The 19,346-nt window shown below is 36.6% G+C and overlaps 3 protein-coding genes and 2 long non-coding RNA genes across 7 annotated transcripts; 2 read left to right on the forward strand and 3 right to left on the reverse strand.

The window, feature by feature from the left end:
- Positions 1-933: 933 nt before the first annotated feature.
- On the forward strand, positions 934-4,297 carry LOC124450714 (sulfide:quinone oxidoreductase, mitochondrial-like). Its single transcript, XM_047001354.1, has 9 exons — positions 934-1,436; positions 1,944-2,114; positions 2,259-2,312; positions 2,429-2,623; positions 2,697-2,918; positions 3,014-3,268; positions 3,358-3,468; positions 3,712-3,779; positions 3,921-4,297. Exons 1-9 carry the CDS (start codon positions 1,257-1,259, stop codon positions 3,979-3,981), a joined length of 1,317 nt encoding a protein of 438 aa, XP_046857310.1. The 5' UTR covers positions 934-1,256; the 3' UTR covers positions 3,982-4,297.
- Positions 4,286-7,735, reverse strand: LOC124450716 (ras-related protein Rab-27A-like). 2 transcript variants are annotated; one of them, XM_047001356.1, is made up of 5 exons: positions 7,480-7,735; positions 6,193-6,281; positions 5,924-6,069; positions 5,654-5,808; positions 4,286-5,423 (listed from the first exon to the last, which is right to left on the reverse strand). In XM_047001356.1, the coding sequence occupies exons 1-5, from the start codon at positions 7,660-7,662 to the stop codon at positions 5,295-5,297; spliced, it is 702 nt and encodes a 233-aa protein (XP_046857312.1). In that variant the 5' UTR covers positions 7,663-7,735; the 3' UTR covers positions 4,286-5,294. The 2 variants fall into 2 exon arrangements, with proteins under 2 accessions (XP_046857312.1, XP_046857313.1); XM_047001357.1 differs by lacking the exon at positions 7,480-7,735 and adding an exon at positions 6,780-6,985.
- Positions 7,736-8,559: 824 nt separating this feature from the next.
- On the reverse strand, positions 8,560-15,302 carry LOC124450715 (hepatoma-derived growth factor-related protein 3-like). Of its 2 annotated transcripts, XR_006950181.1 has the most exons (12): positions 15,107-15,302; positions 14,678-14,751; positions 14,346-14,532; positions 13,123-13,158; positions 12,989-13,048; positions 12,195-12,269; positions 11,698-11,841; positions 10,405-10,499; positions 9,984-10,054; positions 9,780-9,881; positions 9,359-9,449; positions 8,560-8,858 (listed from the first exon to the last, which is right to left on the reverse strand). XR_006950181.1 is itself a non-coding variant. In XM_047001355.1 (9 exons), the coding sequence occupies exons 1-8, from the start codon at positions 15,182-15,184 to the stop codon at positions 10,428-10,430; spliced, it is 726 nt and encodes a 241-aa protein (XP_046857311.1). In that variant the 5' UTR covers positions 15,185-15,302; the 3' UTR covers positions 10,306-10,324; positions 10,405-10,427. The 2 variants fall into 2 exon arrangements, 1 of the variants encoding a protein (XP_046857311.1); XM_047001355.1 differs by lacking the exons at positions 8,560-8,858; positions 9,359-9,449; positions 9,780-9,881; positions 9,984-10,054 and adding an exon at positions 10,306-10,324.
- Positions 8,802-9,499, forward strand: LOC124450717. The gene is made up of 2 exons (XR_006950182.1): positions 8,802-8,885; positions 9,191-9,499. It is a non-coding gene; the product is annotated as an uncharacterized LOC124450717 (long non-coding RNA).
- A 3,008-nt stretch (positions 15,303-18,310) lies between the features above and the next one.
- LOC124451329 lies at positions 18,311-18,613 on the reverse strand. Its single transcript, XR_006950410.1, has 2 exons — positions 18,553-18,613; positions 18,311-18,490 (listed from the first exon to the last, which is right to left on the reverse strand). It is a non-coding gene; the product is annotated as an uncharacterized LOC124451329 (long non-coding RNA).
- Positions 18,614-19,346: the final 733 nt, after the last annotated feature.

Genomic DNA, 19,346 nt, shown 5'->3' on the forward strand with positions numbered 1-19,346 from the left:
ATTGCAAAATATTGAGATTGTAAAACAAGACGAGAAGTAAACTGTAAATTTTCGATTTTATTTCAAAGACATCCTCAGACAGAATGATATTTAAAACCATACATACACATACAACGCATGAAATAAGTAAACGGAAGTAAGCAATAGAAATTAAATAGTCTGATATTTACAAAGGCAGAGTCAGAAGAGGTGTAGTATTTCAAAAGGATGAATTGAAACTGCCGACTCGACTGGTAGAATGAGTGTGTTATAAATTAAGAAAAGAGTTGTAATTCTTTGCTAGCCTTAAGTCCCGTGTTGAGAAAGGGTTTGTTATGTTTGATGAGAAGTGCTTCAAGAAAAGCAAGAATGTGGTAATTGTTAGATTTGGTTGAGTGAAGTATTTTATAGTTGTTGAATACAAGATTTTCTATAGGAGAGGGAGTTTTGGGAGGTCGAGGGAGATCATTGAGTTGTGAGAACTGGTTTTGTAAAGTCGCCAGGAATTGAGCGTTTACGCGTTTATATTATACTTCTTTAAATTGTCGGCTGGTCATGATTTTTATATACATAATCCCAGCAGCACTGCCAAATACAGATGTTAAAGACCGAAGATTGAATTTCGCAGACTGAAACAGTTTTTCGTAGTTTAAGACATTAAAAAAACTGTCATAGATTATTGCTCAACTTTTCCAACTTGCTATAGGTAGACCGTCACATGGGTGTAAATCCAAAGAATATACCATTATATGCATAATTATATGTTTAATAAGAAAGCTCAAATGGTATTATCAGTATTATCAGACACTCTTTCAACCATTTCTTGGGTAACGGAAGTATGGCCCTCTTTCAAAACATCATTCACATTACTTACGTCATCTTTAATAGTAATGACGTCATTCTATGATCAGCCAAAAACCATAAGAAATTTAACTGCATTGAACCAACCACAAGGCTATCTATAACTTAAATTCATTTATTTCAATAGCCTCACTTTCCAACGTAAAAAAGCCAGAAAACACGGGTGGCTTTGGTGGCTTCTAGTGAACGTTAAAATTTGCATATTTTGCGTAGCAGTTAAGGCGGAAGTGAAGGCACCGGATGTTTGAGACATTGCACGCACAAAATTCTAAATTTTTATCTTTTTTAGCATGTTTTGAGAAAGAGATCTTGTTGTTGTGCTCAAGTATGCGTGCATATCCTCACGCTTCTTTCCGTGCTGGCAGGAGAAGACCCACACTGTGAAATCCTCGGCACTTTCTACATCTTTACTTATCATGAATACAGCGCGCAATCTTTTAGCATTTCGCCGTCGTTTTTCATGCAGCGGTACAACACCGATAAGATCTTACGACTTTGTTGTGGCCGGCGGAGGAGCTGGTGGAATTGGCACTTCGGCAGCTCTCAAACGTATATATGGCAAAAATACTACCGTTGCGGTCATTGAACCGTCTCAGGTTCTGGAAATTGTCTTTAGTTTTCATTTCAATGTTTACAAATATAATCAACGAATGGTTAATTACAGTCTTGTCACACACAAGTATTGATTGTCGACACTTGTTAAATGTTTCATGTAGTTTTCAATCTGTGAATATATTGGCAAGAGTATATGTTGTACATATTGCATCATGTCAGTTTACGAAAATGTATATGACTGTATGACTTTACGAAGAAACCATCAAAATTGCAATTTATTGTGTACAACAAAACAAATAGACGACTTGCCTTGTTTACGTTTTGCTGGCAGGCAGATTTGGTCGAGTGGTTTTGAACAACACTAGCAACAATGGTCAACCTCTCTTGGGATCAATCTGCCTGCCAGCAAAACGTAAACAAGGCAAGTCATCTATAGGAATGATTATTGTATCAATTTGAAAATATTTGATAATTGCCATCAATTGCAATAGAAGCCAATGAAATTATTGTTTGTGTGTGTGTACTTTATCAAATTTTCACATCTTTAGACTCAGTACTATCAACCCCTGTGGACGTTGGTTGGAGCTGGTGCTGTTGATTTTGATAAGTCACATAAGCCAATGGAGGAGGTCATTCCTAAAAATTGTGACTGGTTTCAAACAAAAGTCGATGGATTTGAGCCAGCGAACAATATTATTACTACATCTGATGGTCAAACGGTCAGTGTTTAATGACATCAAATTATCATATATATTATGTTAGTCTCTTGTCCACTACCCATTATGTGGTTATGTTATAAACCTACTTGTTAATGGTTATTAATGATAATATGTTTCATGATTATGTACTATTTTATATTTCAGATCAAATATGAATACCTGGTTGTTGCTTTGGGCCTTGATTTGAGATTTGACTTGGTACGTATTCTCAAAAATTTGCGCAATTCTTTTATATGTAACTTAAAATGCAGGATCTTAGCCAGTCATGTGATGTCCAGTGTCTTTGTCAAGTTAGAAATTACTATGTATTTTAGGTTGAAGGATTGCAAGAAGCACTTCATACTGATGGTGTATGCTCCAATTATTCTTCCCATACTGTCAAAGACACATGGAAAACTTTTCAGAGCTTTAAAGGAGGAAATGCCTTGTTCACTCTGCCAATCACCCCAATTAAATGTCTTGGGGCTCCACAGAAAATTATGTATCTTGCTGATGACTATTTTAGAAAGGTATATTGAATAATACTTTAGTGAGGAGTATTATTCCTTTTCTGTTGCATTAAGTTTTGTATCTTTCTTGCAGCACGATGTTCGCCAAAAGACATCAATCAAATTTTGCTCTGCTTTGGGTGGAATATTTGGTGTTCAGAAATATGCAAAGGAACTGATAAAGATTTGTGAGAAGCGTGATTTGCAGTTGAATTTTCGTCACAATCTCACAAAGTTGAATGCTGTTGAAAAGAAGGCAACATTTGATGTGTTGGATTCAAATGGCATGAGCACTGGAGAAACAAAAAGTTTTGAGGTACATTTTTCCTACCGAAATAATGATTCATTCTGATTTTTTTTACAACCAGTCTGTGGTAAATGCATAATCCTCATTGATAATTTTTCCTTCAGTATGACATGATTCACGTAACTCCGCCAATGAGTGCACCCAAAGTTCTTCGTGAATCTTCAAATTTGGTGGATTCCAAAGGATTCTTGGATGTCAATAAATACACTATGCAACACAAACGTTATCCCAACATATTTGGTCTCGGAGATTGTGTTAACACTCCAAATGGGAAGACAGCCGCTGCTGTTGCTAGGCAACTTGGTATCATAATGAACAATCTTAGTGCTTTCATTAATGGCAAAAGCATGGATGCCAAAGTAGGTTGTGGCTCTATGTGTAGCTAAATTTATATATGTATTTTGTATTTTGTGGCTGTGACCTAAGTTGAGAACTTGTTTCTTCGTAGTATGAAGGGTACACCTCGTGTCCTTTGGTGACATCATATGATAAGTGTATACTTGCAGAGTTCGATTACAATGCTCAACCTCTTGAGACATTGCCCATGAATCAAGGAAAGGTTAGTCAAAATTGTCCTGATGTACATGTAAATAATGCCCGTATAACATACAAATACATAATAGTACATGTGGTATCTGGGTCAAGGCACAAGAAAGGCAGCATAGTGGGGTTTGTATTATAGAAAACTATTAATAACTAGTATTTGCTGAGAGATGTATTGATGACATTTAGTATTCAAAGTGGAAGAAAAACAACTTTCAGTATTCAAACTAAGCTTAAATATTAACTCATTTCTATTCAGGAAAGAACCATTTCTTATCTCGTGAAAAAGGATGTACTACCTGAAATCTATTGGTCTGGTTTGATGAAGTAAGTTTTGCGAACTTTGCTATGAGAATATATGTATGCATTTATCAAAGATGTAAAAACACTAGATAACGCTAGATGTTGTTTCACTTGATACTTTTGTGTGTAGGATTCTCAATCATCTTGTCTATTTGTATTTACCAGGGGTTCATGGTATGGCCCAACCAATGTTAGAAAAATTCTCCATCTTGGTATGTCTAAATGAGTTTCATCTGCCTAGTTTTCAATGATACCTTAAATCTTATTAAACTAGGTCTATGAATAGATAATAAATATATAAATATAGTAAATATTTATATGTATCTGTATGGTGAAGTAAATAGTTATACTTGCATGATAACTGACTTGGTTCTAGTTACTTGCATGAATCTCAGAGAAATATTGTTTGCATGATGGCATTAAGATAAGCATTTAAAATTTTTGTTCTTTTTGTGGAAATTTCAAACCTAGATTGAATTAGTCTGTAATAGTGCTGTTTGAATAGGAAACTATTGAAATATACACATGAATTATTTGATGAATGAGCAATATCACTATTTTCTTCATGTTGTACCAGCAGTTTCATTATTACAGAAATAATTTGATGTAATATTTGACATTTCTTCTAAAAACATTAAATACCAGTATTCCATCTTCCAGATATTTCTATACTATTGAATTTAGAAGAAACTATTCATAATTCTGTCATTATATGTATAGCCAATGTTGCACTATACATGATGTCTTTATAGTAATCAATAAATTAAATTCAACTCTTCATGCCAATGAACTTAGAAACACTTTGGACATCCTGAACATAAATGTCTTCATTCATTTGGTGAAGAGCAAAATTTTGAGACCACTTGCCTCTAATACCAAGGTTTGACTAGCTTATATAATTCACAAGCATGCAAAAGAGGTGAGAAATTTACCAACAAAATAAACATATTCTTAGTAAATATGGTTGGATAAATTCCTCACTTTTGCACACTTTTTAAAAACAAGACAATTTGGTACATCTAAAGCAACATCGTAGTGTTGCTTTGTGTCCCAGAGTGAAAATTTCGACTATAAAAACATAAAACTTCAAATGTTTTAAAGGTGATCTTCAGTCTTAATATATAATTAGTGGGTATTCAAAAACAGACATATATTGTAAAAGTAGACTATCACATATGATGTAATCTAATGGTGTATTTTATTTACCAGAGTTAAAATTAACATTGTGCAATTTGCTCATTACTCTTGCTAGCACTGAGCCAATTGCACATCGTTTTTTTTCCTGGCAAATTTGAACCCTGCTATACACTAGAAGATCAACAATCAATTGAATGAAAAGTACTGTAAATGCTAATGATTAACTTAGACAAATTTCCATGTTGGTTAATAAGAACTAAGTTTCCCATTACCACCTAACTATGACTGTTGACCACAAGAAAAACATTTGATGGAAAAAACTGCTTATATAGTAGTACCAGCAAACCTTTTGGAAGTACAACGGATGATTGAATTATGTCAAAATTTTTCAATATAATCTTCCTAACACCCACAACCTGATTCATCGTTAGCTTCGTCAACCTCTCTTAACCTTGTTGAATTTCTGTTGTTGTTGATAAAGCTACTTGGTAGCAAGTCAGTATCAACACAGGCTTCCATGCGTCGCATGACCTAAATACGAGACATGAAAAACATGAAGTAAACATTCCACTAGCACTTGGTCATGACTTCTCACATATCTACAAGAATGGAAAGTTTGAGATCTCGGATGTGTAACTTTGAAAAAACTAGGCTTCTATGGATGCAAATTTCAAATCTTGCATGCACAGTTTACAACTTTTCAGTCTAGGTGATCCAATCATGTGATACTAAATCATCTTAATTATACTACGTTGTATTACCTGATCGAGTAATGCTTCAATGGCTTCATTGACATTCTGACCAGTAGCAGCACTGGTTTCAAAATATTGTAGGCCTAAACTTTCAGCAATATTTCTGGCTTCATTGCTGTCTACCGCCCGTGAATCCTGAAGATCAGCCTTGTTACCTAGCAAAACTAGAAAAGAGAAGTGAGTTATCAATATTGACAGCCTGCATATACAGGGGATTCTACAGTTCATAAAATGATGATTTGCTTACTATATGCAGGCATTAGTTCACCATCGTCTTACCTATGTCAGGATTTTCACAATAAGCGTGTGTTTGCAGTTGACTGAGCCAGTTTCTTATATTCACAAATGATTGTTCATGGGTGAGATCAAATACTAGTAAGAACCCCATGGCATCACGAAAAAATGCCGTAGTTAAACTGCGAAACCTAATAAAAAGATTAAAGCACTAGGGATACAGTAGGATTTTACGGAGAATTTCTACTTAAACTGAAAAACCTAATAAAAAGATTAAGGCATTTGGGACATGATACTGAGCCTTCAAAGTATACCTTTCTTGGCCTGCTGTATCCCAAAGTTGTAAATGTATCCTTTGTCCTTTTGTTGCTCTTACTCCATTGGGAGCTACAGGATGATGCACCTGTATGACAGAATCGAATTGTGAATAGCAAAACAATTTCAAACATATCTATTTCAAAAAACTGTGCAAAGATCATAATAAGTTATTACATATTAATATTTTCAGAATTATAATTTTCATAGCTAGCCTTGTTTGACCATCCAAAAGTCGCATGAAAGCGAAACAAGAAATTGATGGTGCAATCAGCGTACAGCCTGTGGAATTTCAGTCGTTTGATTCTGCCTAACTTTCTGATTTTTAATGAAAGTTGTTTCTTAACATTGATTTACTAAACTCGGGTGAAACTGACACGTACGATCAATAACAGATCATCAAAACAAACAAAGAAAGCATTTCTTGTACAATTAAGAATAAATGTATACGGCTATGACGAATTTCTTTGCAACATTATGACAAATTGCATCATTGAAACGAACGAAAACTTTGCAATTCCAATAGCTTGAGCAGGTGCAATTAATCATTCACACCACTAAACTTCAAAACAACATGTATACATACGACTCGTTTTTCCCGAAAATCGATACCGACAGTGGAGATGAATTTAGGATTAAATTTTTCATCAGTATAGCGATACAGTAAGCTGGTTTTCCCAACGCCGGAGTCGCCCAAAGCCAAAAACTTTATAAGATAATCATAATCGGTACCCCCATGTGTTGCGTCCGCCATGTTTACAAAAGCTCTTTAAAGTTTGCATAACGTACAGTTTTCCTTTTCATAATACATAATGAATGAACTTACATCATTACGATGGAGAACACAAGTAAACAAAGCCGTTGATTGGTCATCTTTAAATTTCGCGAACTTCTGTCTGATTGGTGTTACAAGTTAATTATTACGGCAAGAAGAATTAAGAAACTGTAACAGTTCCTTCATTAAATTAATCAAATTTTCACCCATCATTTACGTTCAAAAGATCAAAATTTTATTGCATTTGCATCGCGTCGTTTAAATTATCAGGAGTGGTGCCTAGTACGAACTTTGACAATACTGTCGTCTTTGAAACTTACTAATGTCATTAATTCTTAATCAACTGACTACAATCGCTCTGATTAATGTTTGTCCCCCCTTTAACAATCACTGTAATTAAGTTTGGGAATGTTTCCGGGCAAAGGTAACTACGTTACGCCACCCGTACACCACCAGTTCAATGTACACTTCAAAAATAATGGCAGAGAAATTCTTCTAGACGTAAACTTACAATAAACTTTTCACCGAAATCCATTCCTATCGTCGAAGTAAACTTGTTCAAAAAACAGCCATGTAGATATTGATGAACGTAGCACGTTTTTCCAACACCCGAATCTCCCAGCATAAGAAATTTACATACAAATTCGACGTTTTCGTACGTACACTCCGGCAAGCGTTGTGCTTCCAATGTCATGATGGGTCATCAGACACGTTTCTTTGGTTATCGAAAACAAAAATTCATTTGAAGATTTGGAGGTTGCTTCGTGCACAAGTAGTCGCAGTGAACTGTTTGTAAACACTGACACCTTTTTGCTGAATGTCTTAGTTGTATAGCATCTTGATTGCTTCACCTGTTGGTTGGGCGTGTCTTTCTTTTTGAAAATTAATTAAACTGAGTGATGCAGTGCTATGGATGAAGAAGGGGCTTGGAAAACCGTGTGTGTCCGAATGTCCGAACACCCACAAATTATGTAGTGTAGGTGTACCTTAAATGAAGGACACCCACAAATTATGTAGTGTAGGTGTACCTTAAATGAAGGACACCCACAAATTATGTAGTGTAGGTGTACCTTAAATGAAGGACACCCACAAATTATGTAGTGTAGGTGTACCTTAAAGGAAGGACACCCACAAATTTAGCTTCTCACTTGAACGTTTACGATAGGTGTACCATATTTTCGAATTACTGAACGGGCACCAGGAGCCATGAAATTTTAAATGGTTTGAACATTGACGGGGAAATGTGCAAGTCATTTGTATGTAACGAAACACAACAAAAGGATTTCGTAGGATTTTTGTAATGTTTGCTCGACGTAGAAGAAAAACTGATTGAAAATAACTAATGGAAACAATTTTATCATTATTCTAGGTTTCTTACGTTATGACATGACGAATATGGAGCACGCACAACTCTTGAACGCTTCCAAAGCCTCTGGAATGAATTATGAAATTAACGATTCGACAAACGATGTTTCGGAAACTTTTCAAATGAAGCGACGTTTGCGAACCTGTCACAATTTTACATACTGAAAACCTCACCAACCAAAACAGATTGAATGCGGTGATGAAGCGATGTCAATGCAGACGGTTATTTAACAGGCGTACACTTTCGCAATAAATATTATTAGAAGGTTATATTACAACAGAAGTTTTATCACGTAATAGCCAAACGTTCATACGTCATTCGAAGCAACGTGACTACAGTGTCCAAGAAGAACATGAACTCATTGTCTTAAAACGAACTCGGCCACTTTACAGAATATAACCAGGCCATTGTAAATTACTTTTTATTTGTAGTTAAAAACGTTCAAAAATACTAATATGCGTTAAATTCCTTCGTCATCGTTCAGCTTGGAAGCGTGCTTTCGGATGTAGGAGATAAACCATTCGCTATTGAAAGTAAAGATTAATCTCAGGGTAATTTTCTTTCCAACTGCATAATCAAAAGTATATCAAGGTACAACAAGGTACATCAAGGTACAACAAGGTACATCAAGGCATAATCAAAGGTACATCAAGGTACATCAAGGCATAATTAAGTACATCAAGGCATAATCAAAGGTACATAAAGGTACAACAAGATACATCAAGGCATAATTAAAGGTACATTAAGGTACATCAAGGCATAATTAAAGGTACATTAAGGTACATCTCTGGATTATCCCGCAAGACAAATCAAACGTGTAATCTAGTGGCAGATCCTCATTTGAATATCTCTTTAGTGAACACCAGAGACAGTTCGCACAAATTAATATCAATCGTCTTGTTGATCATAAAGGTTGGGAAAAAAATGTGGAACCATTTGTCAAACGTGCACAATGCAATACAGATATGCAGCTACGGGAATGTGCTTATAAACGCTCGAGATCATTAAAGTTGTATATACATACCTGAAGAAGACACAAGAAAAAATGATTTCAACTTGCTATAAAGTACACCAGCAGATTGTACAACTTCTTCGCTTCCTGTGTATTTACGTATCTAAACACAATGAAAGATTTTTATTGTATAATACATCGTTGCCCTTCAAATGTCTTGTTGATTTTCTACCATCCGATTTATCCTCTAATATCCTGTTTATTCGCTACCATCTTGTTAATCCTCTTCTATCCTGTTTATCCACTACCATCCTGTTTAACCTTCACCATCCTGTTTATTCTATTCCCTCCTGTTTATCCTTTACTATCATGTTTATCCTCCAATACCCTATTCATCCTCTGCAATGTTACCCCTTTAACATGCTGTTCATCCTCTACTATTGCGTTCTACGGGCAGTTTTAATCCCCTGTACAAAATTCAACATCTTCTTACCCTTTTTAAAGTCGATACCAAGTCCGGTGCATTTCGAATTATTTCAGGTGTTAAATCGAGATTTTGTATTTGTCCAATAATCCTTATACATCTGGTCACATCCTACACAAAACAACGTTCTCTGTCACCAACGGGAGTAACGTTCAAAGCTTTTACACAGTTTCCCGTACATGAAAACCGCCTTTTCCCACGATGTTTACTTACCGGTGACTCCACTCTAAGCGACACCTTTAGATCGTAAAGAAATCTCTCAAGGATCTGATCGGTTGTTGGTACTACAAGGGAAAATTCTAACATAACAATCTGATCGGTTGTTGGTACTACAAGGGAAAATTCTAACATAAGAATCTGATCGGTTGTTGGTACTACAAGGGAAAATTCTAACATAAGAATCTGATCGGTTGTTGGTACTACAAGGGAAAATTCTAAAACATGAATCTGATCGGTTGTTGGTACTACAAGGAGAAATTCTAACATAAGAATTTGATCTTTTGTTGGTACTACAAGGGAAAATTCTAACATAAGAATCTGATCGGTTGTTGGTACTACAAGGGAAAATTCAAGCTAAAACAAGCCACGACATTTTAATGCCGCGTCATAATCCAGCATTCAAGCACATACGTACAATTAAGTAACTCTCTTTCTCGTTCAACAGCAGCAAGTTTCTCGGCCTTCTTTTGTTGTAGTTTCTCTTGCCTCTTCTTTTCTTTCAATAGCTCCCTTGTAAAAATAATTTTGCTGTTTATGTGGAGAAAACTACAACCATTATCACCACTACAACCACTAATGGGAAACCTCTAAAACCACTAAGCCACCACTCTCACCACCACTCTCACCCCCACTACCACCTCTACCATCACCACCAATATCACCCCACAACCAAAACTATCACCCCAACTACCAGCAATTGCATCGACACCATTTCCACCTTCACTATCGCCATCATTATCGCCTCTACAATCACTATCATTACCACACCCGCTATCATCACCTTTACCACCTCCACTAACACCATCATACCCACCCCGGCACTATCACTATGATAATCACTACTGTCCTTGCTACCATTGCCATCACTACTGTTACCAACACTGTCACCAGCAGATGACAATGGTGATGGTCATTGTGGTCATTGCAGTGGTAGTTATGACGGTGGTAGCTATGATAGTGGTAGCTATGTCACCATCATAACTACCACTGCCATGATCACAATGACCATCACCATTGTCATCACCATCATAACTACCACTGCAATAACCACAATGACCATCACCATTAACATCACCCTCATAACTACCACTGCCATGACCACAATGACCATCACCATTATCATCACCATCATAGCTACCACTGCCATGATCACAATGACCATCACCATTGTCATCACCATCATAGCTACCACTGCCATGACCACAATGACCAGCACCATTGTCATCACCATCATAACTACCACTGCCATGATCACAATGACCATCACCATTGTCATCACCATCATAACTACCACTGCAATGACCACAATGACCATCACCATTAACATCACCCTCATAACTACCAATGCCATGACCACAATGACCATCACCATTATCATCACCATCATAGCTACCACTGCCATGATCACAATGACCATCACCATTTGTCATCACCATCATAGCTACCATTGCCATGACCACAATGACCAGCACCATTGTCATCACCATCATAACTACCACTGCAATGACCACAATGACCATCACCATTGTCATCACCATCATAACTACCACTGCAATGACCACAATGACCATCACCACCATGACCACCCCACCATCACTACCACCAAAAATGTGGTGTAATGGATTAGGGTGTGTGCAAGGGAGTATGTAACACACAAGAAGTACTTGCATAGCGTAAAACTAAAACATAAATGACCATAGGTACTAACTTCTTTTTGCAATCGCTCATTACGCTTTCTCATGAATTCTTCTTTTGTCATCACATCTTCCTCATCCTCCTTTTTCTTTTCTCCATTTCTATGTTCTCCTTTCTTCTCCACTTCCTCTTCCTCTTCCTCTTCCTTTTCTGGAATCTAAGGAAGGCATAAAAAGATTCAAGAAACATGAAGAGCACCTTAAATTGCAAGAAGATCCATTTAAACTGTAAATCACACAAAGACATAGAGGAAAGACAAAACTACCAGACATAAAGTACCCCTATGACAGAATGAATTCTAAGAACGACAGCAAAATCCTAGGAAACTACCAGGAGTAAATACTTCAGTTAATCGCAAGGAATCAAATGCACATGTATGAGTCTGAGTCAGTTATGAAGAACTAGTTAGCCATGGATGGTTGAGCCAAAGCAATTTAGCCGTAAACATTATAACCCAACTATTGCTTGAGGATTACAAAAATTATGTAAAAATTGTGTAATGATCTTCACCTGAGATTGATCATCCTTTTCCTTCTCCTCCTCCCTTTTAATGGTCACTTTAATCTTCTTCTTAGGTGGAATCCCCTTAAAGTACAAAAAAGAATTCAATTAAGTAATAATAATTGCACAACTTACACAACACAAATTGTTATAAATGCATTGCACTTAGAAAGGTTGTATATTGTGATGCGCTTTGAACAAAAAAATGCAATATAGTATATTTATGCTTGTCAATTGACCTGCAAACTATCTTTAAATACTGCATATTCATACTATTAAAATAATATGCATATATAAGCCAAGCAATGCAATGTAGTGATGCACTGATATCGATATCTGCACAATAACGACATTTTAATATTGGTTAGTCGGTATATTGGTAAAATGCTTTATGGATGCATCACAAATGTTGTCAATGCAAAATTTGAAATGCTCTGCAACTTTTAATGGCAAATCTTAAGACACTAAGAATACTGACATTTGAAATAAGATCTAGTATGTGAAATCACATTATAGGGAATATACAGTAGGGCCACTTCGCTGTGCAACTGGCTGCTGTATATTTAATTAGTTTACTGGCTGCTATTTGCCTATCGTCAATCCTGTTGGTCACATAATGCAATTTACTGCTGTCAAAATGGTAATCACATGCGTAATAACTAATGAGAAATATCCGTGGCATGAAAAAATTCAATGGAGTGGCCCTACTGATGTTTTCTATACTGTGGTGAAATGCAAGAAAGACATCAGTGGCCCAGTCATGAACAAAATTCACAATTGCTAAAACAAATAAAAAAACCTACCTCCGAACTGTCGTCTTTTATTTTTTCTGATGACTTTTGCTTTTTATTCTTACTTTGTTCCTAGGTAAAAGACAAGCTTTGCATATTTTATGTTCTTATATGTGGACATTTTTGGTAAAAGATCTTGCTACCACCTCTTCTTTGTCTTTCTTGTTATCAGAATTTTCTTCCTACATTGAAGATTGATTTATATCAGAAATTTGAGATGGTGGAAGTAGTTATCTCATACTTTTTGGTGTAGCTTAGCTTCCACAAAAACAGGGATGGATGTACTGGGGGCATGAAGGGATTGGTGTAGGTTAGCTTACACAAGACCAGGGATGGATGTACTGGGGGCATGGAGGGATTGGTGTAGCTTGGCTTACATGAGACCAGGGATGGATGTACTGGGGACATTGAGGGATTGGTGTAGTTTAGCTTACATGAGACCAGGGATGCATGTACTGCGGAGGTGGAGGGATTGGTGTGGCTAAGCTTCTATAAGATCAGGGATGGATGTACTGGGGGCATGGAGGGAATTTCAACCTTACTAGCCTTAGTTGGAGAGGTTACAGGAGGGGTGAAAATTTCCTCACAAACTATTAATATATCAAGCAATTAAGCAAAAGCAATAATTTGTGGATCACACTTCTAAAAATCATCAGGGTATAAGAGGAAGAAAATTTAAGAAAAAGAAGTTTGATGTGCCATTGCAACATCTACAAAGTAGCCAAAAATCTAATCCAACTAGAGACACACCCCCTAGCAAACAATCCTGAATCCACTGTGCTAGACAAAAGCACTTTAAGTAAGGTAATTTAAATGTAAAGCAATGGTAAGAATATTGTTTTGACAATAGAATTTTGTCATTAAACAGTTGATACTACAGAAACGCACTGCAATGCATGAGAAAGTAATAAAAAATAGTAAGAAAATGAAATGTGAGAAAGTAACAAAATGAAATGTGTGCGCTGATTGGTCTAGAGCTGAGTTTCCATTAGCCAGTGCAAAACCAATCTGAGCTCAACCAATCAAATCAATCTAAACAATCAATCAGTCAAAGAGAATTTGCAAATCAATCATGTAAACATTTTAGAGGAAAAATTGAAATGTTTGTCTTTTTCGCATTGTTGTTATTTTAAAAAAGAAATAAAGATGCTTTTCATGTTGGCTCTGGCTCATGGAAATCTCGAAGATGTTTGTGAGAACTCTCGAGCATGTGCAACCCTCGACCTTCAGTCTCAGGCTTGCACTGATCTGCTCTCGAGTTCTCCCAAAGGTCTCATCGGTTTGCATAAGCCTGTGCAAATACAGTAAACATCTTTTATTTCTTAGGTAATCTATTTACTGCTTGATGTAATCACTATTTTTCACTAACCTTTTTCTCTGATTTATTTCCATTCTTCAGCATTTTTGATTTCTCACTTGCATTACCAATGAATTTTACTAAAGGTGTCTTTTCGATCTCATCAAGTCCCTCCTGAAAACCTCGTATCCTTTTTGGTACAAAGTACTTGGCTTTATTTTCTTGATAAGGGCAAAGATCCTTCGCTTGCATAAATGCACTGCAATTAAAAGACGGAAGCTGGCATAAAAATGCTTGATATTAGCACATGAAATCAAAATCTAAACTTGCAAAATTCATTAGAATGCCAGCTTACGTCATAACATATCAAAGAAAACGAACAAGTCCTTCAACAGCTCACTTACGTTTCATGCGTTCCATAGAAGAAGATAGGCAGTTTGTTGGCTGGAATTTTGGTGCCTGCTTTAACTTTATCTATCTAAAATTAAAGCATTTGTGTTATCAATAAACAAAACTTTAAACTATATGCAATTGCAATCATCAACTGGATCAGCACCAAAAAATCTGCACTTTGAAAAAGTAACACAGGTTTTCATTGGGAGAATACAGTTCAAGGGATTTTGAAAGAATGCCATAACACAGCTACAGCTATTGCTAACGAGTAAATTACTGTCACTCAAGCCATGGAGCATTTTACTGCTTCAAGCGAAAGATCAGATTTTCACGTTGTTTACACAATTACTGCAATATGAATAATGAATCGAGAGATACTTGAAGTTCTTTGCCAGCATAATCACGTAAACAAACACAAAGTAGTAGCAAAACAAACTTACTCTAGCAGGCCAATGAGGGTAACCCTTCATTTTGGCCCATATTAGATCGCCAACGTTAAATTTGATATTTTTCGGCATCTTGAGCAAACAGTATAGTCAGCAGAACTGAAATGTCCACGAAAAATAAACTTTAGCACAACTTCTAACAAACCCAACGATTTTTCCCTCCAGAAAATATCACACTGACATACGCGGCGTGGATTTGGCAGTCTGGGGATGAGTTTTCCAACTAATTTCCATCCGCTAAAAATACAAATGTTCACATTGAAGGCTAAATGAAACGCAAAAATTCTGAATTTAATCAATTTGCCTTAATTTGAGAATTACAACCGGAGTGATGTGTGGCGCTTCGCAAACAGTTGTAATGATTAACCTTGAAGTTTTGGCTCTTTTCAATCCCTTGAAATCATCGGGCTAGTTCGCTCTCCGGGCTAGCTTGCTCTCCGGGCTAGCTCGCTCTCCAGGCTAGCTCGCTCTCCAGGCTAGCTCGCTCTCCGGGCTAGCTCGCTCTCCGGGCTAGCTCGCTCTCCGGGCTAGCTCGCCTCTATATAATCAGGCCCTTAGAGGAAACAACAGTTTTTATAAAATAAAATTCAACCGGATATGACGTAAAAGTATTACTTTAAAAATTTGTTTCTATTTTTACTCACAATTTCTTTAGCAAAATACGCTTGGTCAAATTTATTTTTACATATTAGCAATAAAGTGCAGACTGATCACTGAGTTACAAAGATCTCATGAATCGCGCAGGGGCGTAGACAACTGGGGGGAGGGCGGGGCAAGAAGACTCTGGGGGCCCACTCACAACTTTGAAAGTATTCCCCTCCAAAATTTGGGTCGGGCTACGCCACTGGAATCGTGAGAGACATTAAATGAATCCAATTAGCTGTGATAATAACCATCGCAAAGTTGGTAAATTTAGATGTTGACTCACTGTTAAAACAACAGATTTCTAAAATAAAATAAAAATAGTAATGATCTAAAAAATTTACATAATAAATAATATATAATGATAATGATCTGAAATTTACAACGGCACGATTAAAGTTGCATGCCTGCTAAACTAATGGATACGATGCTAAGGCGATAAAATGTATCATGAAATTTGTCTTCGAGCTAGAATGCTATAAAATTATCACTTTAATGACGGAGGACACAAGCATTTTGCAAAAACTGCATCAACATAATTCGAATTAGAATTCATCGTGTTCTATGCCGGTATTATTGACAAAAAAATGGTTTGCCTTTATTCTTTATAGTTCGTTTCTCTGACCTTCGAATGGATTGCTGGGAGCATCATTTTGTTAGAAAAAGTGGCAATTAATATAACACAAGCTCCTCGTAAACTTTCGCTCGATTCAACAGTTTCGACTGTCAGCTTGAGTCCACCAGATCCAGAATTATATATAGAACATAAGTCACGTGACATTCTCCGGCGTAAACGACATCATGTCGATGTCGAAGAACACGAAAGACAATTAGATTTGCACGATTCGACCACACTGACTCCCTGCAATTTTGCTAAGTCGAATGATACTGGCATTGATTGTAAATTTGACTTCCCATTTGATAAATGGCCCAGGAAACGAGAAAAAGAGAATTTTATCTGAAACGTAACATATCGCTCCTACTAGTCCTTGACTTTGAGGTTTAGCAACCATGGAGGGCAAAAGTGTGATATTCGACTTTGACTTTGATAAAAGAAGACTTTCCGTGAAATAAAAAACGAAAGCAAACACAAGTCACAATTTTTCATAAGTTAGTATACGAACATTTTTATTTGCCACAAATAACATATTAAAAATTACTTGGAGTTGTATGACAAGTTACTTGCTCTTAAATTGCGTCTTAACTCCATCACGCGTAAAATTACAGACGTAAGTTTTCATTTTGGGTCTGCGTACATAAGAGAACGCACAGTGAGGTGTAAAATAATCTTTAGGCATGAAGGTTGCCATACTGGGAGAGACTTGCCACATGACCAACTTTTAGTATTTTCTCATTTGATGCAAGGTATGTTATTTTTGACTTTTTCTTTAAACGTTGATATTCTAGAAAATATTGTGAAAATTCCCAAACGGATTGCCAGCTGATGCAAAAATCATTTAACACCTCAACAATTTCTTACTATAGCTTGGGTTGAATGTAAACAGCCTCAAACATCATCAAATATTGGTTAAAATTGTTGCATTATTATTACAGAACAGAGATTTTGTACACTTTGTGATGACTAATTGATTGCCTTGAAAGCGTATTTTCAAACACAATCAGCTAACGCTGGCACTTGCATGGTGTCATTTAGTTTACCTTATATCCATATTTGTGTTTTAAGTTGACAATTCTTTTAAAACTATGGGCCGATGGGTGTTTTTATTCATCGTGGCATTTATGCTTTTTAAAACAACATGACTGTTGTTATAATATTATTGCTTAATAAAAATTTGTGCAACACTATTTCAAAATAGGTGGCAGAAGCCTACTTTGAACTACTTTACCACATAATTTGTTTTCTAAGTTAGAGAGCGAGGGAACTCTCTAATTTAGTCAGAATACGCCATATACAATAGCATATCTGTGTTTGCCCTTTCTTATTAGCCCTTTCAAAATCCAAGATTTCTAAAAATCGTTTGCTAGCACAGAAGAGTCGAAAATAAACGTCAAAAGTAATGCTTTGATTTAAAAAAACCCCAAACAATTGTTAAATAAACTCACCGAAAAACGGTTTGCCAGGAATGCAGCACGTCAGACCTTATCCATCTAAAAGATAGCCAAACAACAAATTAGTTGCAAAATAAAATCAAATGCAAATACCTCATTTTCTTTCCTTCTTCATCTTTTCGCCCGCACCTGAAAAGACTGAAGTCAGTAAACTACATGTCGGTGAAACAGATAAAAACAAATATTTATACCATATCTTGTTTTTCGTCTTTTTCCCCAGCTGCACCCTCTTCGTCTCTCCATCAGCATCCTCATCTTTTCATCAGCATCCTCCTCGTCTCGTCATTAGAATCTTCATCATCCCTCCATCAGCATCCTCCTCGTCGCTCCATCAGTATCCTCCTCGTCGCTCCGTCAGCATCCTCCTCGTCGCTCCATCAGCATCCTCCTCGTCGCTCCATCAGCATCCTCCTCATAGCTCCATCAGCATCCTCCTCGTCCCTCCATCAGCATCCTCCTCGTCGCTCCGTCAGCATCCTCCTCCTCGCTCCATCAGCATCCTCCTCCTCGCTCCATCAGCATCCTCCTCATAGCTCCATCAGCATCCTCCTCATCTCTTCATAAGAATCTTCCTCATCTAAAGGAAACATCTAAAAACAAGTTTAGTATACGGCAAGAAAAAAATCACATACCCTCTGTCTTCTTCTTGATCATTATCCCTTGTATCTAAAAAAAGACTGGAGAAGATGTAATTTGTTTGATGGAAACAAACAATTATAAGCACATACCGCTGTTGTGGCTCGTGGGCTCGTGTTCTTTCGCAGTCAGTGTCGATATTTCTACATAACTGCAACAACAATTGTTGAATTAAAATCATAGCAAGCAATTATGGCGATCGTGCTTTTGCGCGAAACTAGTCTGTTGAACTGTCAGTTGAGATTCTTTGGTAAAGTGTAGGCACGTGCTTAAAGAAAATTTTAATTTTAAATGTTTTGCAAGATTTATCCTCTCGAATTTTTTTCTTCGCATTTTAAGAGTTCTACTACGGTAAAACATGGATATCCATGGCTGCATATAATTGTTCATGTATCTTAAGTGAACAACATTGTAAGAGTTCTACTATGGTAAAACATGGATATCCATGGCTGTATATAATTGTTCGTTTTTTCTAAGCGAACAACTCCTTGAAAATTTCGGCACTCGTGGCCGGAAAGCCTATCGTTTTAACCGTGCTTTGTGTTGTAACATCCCTCAATGTTACAACACATGCAGTGTTCTGCGATATAATTCAGAAAAAGACTAAGATGATCAAAAAAGGTCTCGTGCAATACATTCTCTTCTCGACTCTATTCGATTTCCATCCAATAGGTTGTTTAATAATTACGGTTAGGTACGAAGGTTCATAAAAAAAACATCGAGTTTAAAGATTTTGCAACATTCTGCCCGCATGTTGCAATATCTTGCATATTCTATAATTTATATTTCAGGCAGTTCACTTGAATATTCACTAGACGCTTCTGAAGCGAATATCCCACTTTCATGTCACCTACTATAATATCACCTGATGGTATAGTAGTTGCTC

The sequence above is a fragment of the Xenia sp. Carnegie-2017 genome, unplaced genomic scaffold (genome assembly GCF_021976095.1).
Source record: "Xenia sp. Carnegie-2017 unplaced genomic scaffold, XeniaSp_v1 HiC_scaffold_24, whole genome shotgun sequence".
Classification (NCBI taxonomy): Eukaryota; Metazoa; Cnidaria; class Anthozoa; order Malacalcyonacea; family Xeniidae; genus Xenia; species Xenia sp. Carnegie-2017.

Coding starts and splice junctions, on each gene's coding strand:
- LOC124450716 (XM_047001356.1), bottom strand. CDS start 7,662: ATGACATTGGAAGCACAACGCTTGCCGGAGTGTACGTACGAAAACGTC. Junction 6,070..6,192: donor GATACAGCAGGCCAAGAAAG/GTATACTTTGAA, acceptor TCTTTTTATTAG/GTTTCGCAGTTTAACTACGG. Junction 5,424..5,653: donor TTGAAGCATTACTCGATCAG/GTAATACAACGT, acceptor TCTCGTATTTAG/GTCATGCGACGCATGGAAGC.
- LOC124450714 (XM_047001354.1), top strand. CDS start 1,257: ATGAATACAGCGCGCAATCTTTTAGCATTTCGCCGTCGTTTTTCATGC. Junction 1,437..1,943: donor CGGTCATTGAACCGTCTCAG/GTTCTGGAAATT, acceptor TCACATCTTTAG/ACTCAGTACTATCAACCCCT. Junction 2,115..2,258: donor CTACATCTGATGGTCAAACG/GTCAGTGTTTAA, acceptor TTTATATTTCAG/ATCAAATATGAATACCTGGT.
- LOC124450715 (XM_047001355.1), bottom strand. CDS start 15,184: ATGCCGAAAAATATCAAATTTAACGTTGGCGATCTAATATGGGCCAAA. Junction 13,159..14,345: donor GAAATAAATCAGAGAAAAAG/GTTAGTGAAAAA, acceptor TCTTCAATGTAG/GAAGAAAATTCTGATAACAA. Junction 13,049..13,122: donor ACAAGAAAGACAAAGAAGAG/GTGGTAGCAAGA, acceptor TCTTTTACCTAG/GAACAAAGTAAGAATAAAAA.